Source organism: Limulus polyphemus, unplaced genomic scaffold, assembly GCF_000517525.1.
Source record: "Limulus polyphemus unplaced genomic scaffold, Limulus_polyphemus-2.1.2 Scaffold3090, whole genome shotgun sequence".
Lineage (NCBI taxonomy): Eukaryota > Metazoa > Arthropoda > Merostomata > Xiphosura > Limulidae > Limulus > Limulus polyphemus.
Genome location: NW_013668700.1, coordinates 36,296 through 40,961, shown reverse-complemented (window position 1 = coordinate 40,961; position 4,666 = coordinate 36,296). Strand labels below are relative to the sequence as shown.

The 4,666-nt window shown below is 33.4% G+C and overlaps 1 protein-coding gene across 2 annotated transcripts in view; it reads right to left on the bottom strand.

Moving 5' to 3' along the window:
• LOC106468632 (E3 ubiquitin-protein ligase PDZRN3-like) overlaps positions 1-4,331 on the bottom strand; it is a 46,905-nt gene extending 42,574 nt beyond the window's left edge. For both annotated transcript variants that reach the window (XM_022396977.1, XM_022396978.1), the window contains exon 1: positions 4,097-4,331. In XM_022396977.1, coding sequence (XP_022252685.1) covers positions 4,097-4,320 — 224 coding nt within the window. In that variant the 5' untranslated portion in view covers positions 4,321-4,331. The remainder of the gene's footprint in view (positions 1-4,096) is intronic.
• Between the last annotated feature and the right edge of the window lie 335 nt (positions 4,332-4,666).

Below are 4,666 nucleotides of genomic sequence, written 5' to 3'. Positions count from 1 at the left end.
ATAGTAAAGATAACTACAAGTAAGATACAACTGCTACAATTATAGTAAATATAACTACAAGTAAGATACAACTGCTATAATTATAGTAAACATAACTACAAGTAAGATACAACTGCTACAATTATAGTAGATATAACTACAAGTAAGATACAACTACTTGTATGGAAAATAGCCTTTGTAGATATTTGCTTGGCCTGGCATGGCCAGGTGGTTAAGGCTCTCGAATCGCAATCTGAGGGTCGCGGGTTCGAATCCCCGTCACACCAAACATGCTCGTCCTTTCAAAGAGGGAAGGCTGTCAAGTGGGTTACATCCTTGACGTAAGAAACAGCTTTAGCAACGATGGCAGAGCAAGATCTGCCATCGGCTCAACGGTCCGCAAGGACTATGATAAATGAAAAAAGAAAAGAAAAAGATATTTGCTAAAACTTAAAAAGGCTGATGATAATGTCCATAAAACTAATAGTATCACACCCAGACTTATTTAATGGAGCTCCCAAAATACATAAACTGTGATGCCTTGTCAGACCTATTGTCTTAGGTGTAAAACCAGGCTTACTGCACGGAGCTTCCAAAACACATAAAGTGGGATGCCGAGTCAGACCCATTGTCTCAGATGTAAAAACCAGGTTTACTCTACGGAGCACCCAAAATACATAAACCGAGATGTTCTTCGGGGCCCATTGTTTCGAGTATTAAACGAGGCTTACTCTATGGAGCTTCCTAAATACCCAAACCGGATTGCCCTGTCAGATTCATTGAATTTGGTATTAAACCATAGTTTAGTATAATACTGTTCTTATAGTTTAAGGGTTAACCATAGTTTAGTATAACACTGTTCTTAAAGTTTAATGGTTAACCATAGTTTAGTGTAACACTGTTCTTACAGTTTATGGGTAAACAGTAGTATCGTGTAATAAAGAAAATACTTCATAGTACTACCATAAGTATAACGTAATTTCATTCTTTATAATATAAATCAGACTAAGAACCACATGACACATTAAGGACCAAAATAACTTTATTCAGATGTCCTCTGCAGCAAAAACTCTCTATCCCACTAGCATTTAAAAACAAATATTGTAGTGCAATGGTATTCATTCATCCAGTCATCAGTCCAAAATTATTTTACAAGCCAGCAATGAAACTGACCTACGAGTATTGGAAACCTTTACAACTGAGTTTAGAAAACTAGCGCAGAATAACAAATAACAGGTTTTGCCTCTGAATCTTATATTCGAACTCATTGGTACTTTAATATATGACCCTATCTAGGACTAATATACAACTTTTAATTTAGCCGACCTTCGTTGTGAGATATTTATGGGATTACGGCCGAAATTGTTGCTGAAAGTGTGATTAAAAATTAATGATTCAATACGTTTTACTCATTACACCAATCAGTTTACTGGCGAGTTGCTTTATAACACCAAATACTTTAAAACTGTTATTTTTTTATATAATATTGTCTTTATTAATGCATAAACTGCTTTTTAGAGTGTCTTACTTTCGCTGAAATAATTAATATGACGTCGATAAGAATTATAGGAGAAATTCAGATAGATGAGTAACATGTTTTAACAAGTTTTGCTATAATTACTATTAACTTCCCGCTTAGAGCAAGTTATCTACTTAGAGCGAAACTAATAGCCAACCTGGTAATGGATATATATATAATTAAGTACGCTCGTATTAAGTTCTTATGAAGATTATAATGCGTTGTTTGGTCAGTTGGGTTCCCTCGTATAGATAATTAAATATACTTTTATTACGTTCTTATGAAGATTATAATGCGTTGTTTGATCAGTTGGGTTCCCTCGTATAAATAATTAAATATACTTTTATTACGTTCTTATGAAGATTATAATGTATTGTTTCGTCAGTTGGGTTCCCTCGTATAAATAATTAAATATACTTTTATTACGTTCTTATGAAGATTATAATGCATTGTTTCGTCAGTTGGGTTCCCTCGTATAGATAATTAAATATACTTTTATTACGTTCTTATGAAGATTGTAATGCATTGTTTCGTCAGTTGGGTACCCTCGCTATTAACGATGTTTTCACGTAACATTGTGTTTACCCCGAGGCACTAACTTTGTTAAGAGTTAACTGGAGAATATCTTCAAATTATGACTAACATAACTCCAGAGCAGACTGAAGGATTGAAACACTATCTAAAAATAGTGACTGTTACAACTCTAGACTTAAGGAAAGAGATAAAGCAAAACAAAAAAGCTACCGAAAAAAACTTAAAATATTTACGAGAATCAAGTATACTAGGCCATTCCGTACGTGGTCAATTTCTTTATTCTCTTCTCCAATCACTGTTTCTCCTTGTCCAGTTTCAGTCTTCTCATCATTTCATCCTCTTTATATTGTCTTTTACAATAATCCATTTCGAAATATGGGACTCGATTATGTCATTCCTAGGCCTGATGTTTGAACATTTCCTTATTTCACGTCGTTCATTCATTCTCGTTCACAAATAAAGTTTTCATGTCATAAATAATTCTCTCATCTAATACGTAGGTAGTTTGGTTACAGACACGAAAGCTACTTTTCAACCCTACAGTCCGCTCTGGAGTTATATTTGTTGTTATTACTTACTTTTCAATCCTACAGTCCGCTCTGGAGTTATATTTGTTGTCATTACTTACCTCTCAACCCTACAGTCCGCTATGGAGTTATATTTGTTGTCATTACCTACTTTTCAATCCTACAGTTTATTCTGGAGTTATATTAGTGTTCATTACCTACCTTTCAACCCTACAGTTTGCTCCGGAGTTATATTGGTTGTCATTACCTACCTTTCAATCCTACAGTCTGCTCTGGAGTTATATCGGTCATTATTTGACAATACGGTTTGAATCCTTTAGTTTGACTTGAAGTTAAGTTTAGATATACTTTTAATCTCCCGCTCTATTCTGTAGGTTTTATATTATTTAAAGAGCAAGATTGGACGGAAGAGGAGGCGATTGTCTTGCACAATATATATAGGAATTGTGTTGTGTGAAACAATACACAATATATATTGGAGTTGTGTTGTGTGAAACAACACAATACATATTGGAGTTGTGTTGTGTGAAACAACAGACAATATATTGAAGTTGTGTTGTGTGGAACAACACACAATATGTATTGGAGATGTGTTGTGTGAAACAACTGTTCGAGTCTTTATGATCAACCTTGATGATGGAGAACGGGACAATAATCGAAATGTCAGTAAAATAAACGGACTTTAAGTAAGTAACTGGGGTCAAGGTTGAATTAGTCTCAATAAATTTAAACCCCCCCCCCCGAGAAAGTTTCACAAATAATCGAAATGTCAGTAAAATAAACGGACTTTAAGTAAGTAACTGGGGTCAAGGTTGAATTAGTCTCAATAAATTTAAACACCCCCCCCCCCCCGAGAAAGTTTCACAAATGCAGTAATAAATAACAAAATATACAAATTAAAACAAACTTTGTACTTACACAATTGTATTTGAGTGTGTTGGAGGCTTTATCAGAGCACTTTCATAAATTAAAAAAATCAGGTTTATCACATCGAGCTGACCCAAAATATCTTTCTTTACCTTCTGGAAATCAGATTTTCAGTTAAGATAAGTTTCAAAAATGTAAAACGTAAACATTTCGATATATATATATATATATATTATTTACTCAACATTTAAATCATGTACAACATCCTACAAGATACTCAACCGAACTTGAAGTTGATGGAACTATAGAACCTGTACTTTATTTACTCAACATTTAAATCATGTATAACATCCTACAAGATACTCAACCGAACTTGAAGTTGATGGAACTATAGAACCTGTACTTTATTTACTCAACATTTAAATCATGTATAACATCCTACAAGATACTCATCCGAACATGAATGTTGAGAAAATTACAGAATCCACGACTTATTTACTTAACATGCGATAATATTTCCAAATAGAATTTTAGTGGGTGTTGAGTATTGCACGCTAATTATAAGAAAATAACTATATGGAACTCACTTTAGCAACTGGACAAAATTAGAGTGGTCAACATTTTTGTTCTAAGTTATCTAATATAGAAAATGTTATAAAGAAAAACAAACCTTGACGGAGCAGGTGAACAGTGCTCGATTGGTGTCACTTGCCAACCTCCAGTCCACTCAGTTTGTGTTGTTCTGTCGCACTGTGCCATGTTGTCCAAGGTTCGAGAAGAATTATTCGACGCTATGTTAGGCTTAACGGAATCTGGACGAAGAACTTCGACAATAATCGGTTCCTGGGCCTTACAAAAAGCATCTACTGCCTCTTCGTGGCTAGCGTTAGACATGTCTTGTCCGTTTACCTAGTAAGTTGTAAAATTACTGGGTTAGAGAAATAAAGTTAACAAAAATAACTTTGAGTTAGATAAATAAAGTTAACAAAAATAACTTTGAGTTAGATAAATAAAGTTAACAAAAATAACTTTGAGTTAGATAAATAAAGTTAACAAAAATAACTTTGGGTTAGATGAATAAGTTAACAAAAATAACTTTGAGTTAGATAAATAAGTTAACAAAAATAACTTTGGGTTAGATGAATAAGTTAACAAAAATAACTTTGAGTTAGATAAATAAGTTAACAAAAATAACTTTGGGTTAGATGAATAAGTTAACAAAAATAACTTTGAGTTAGAT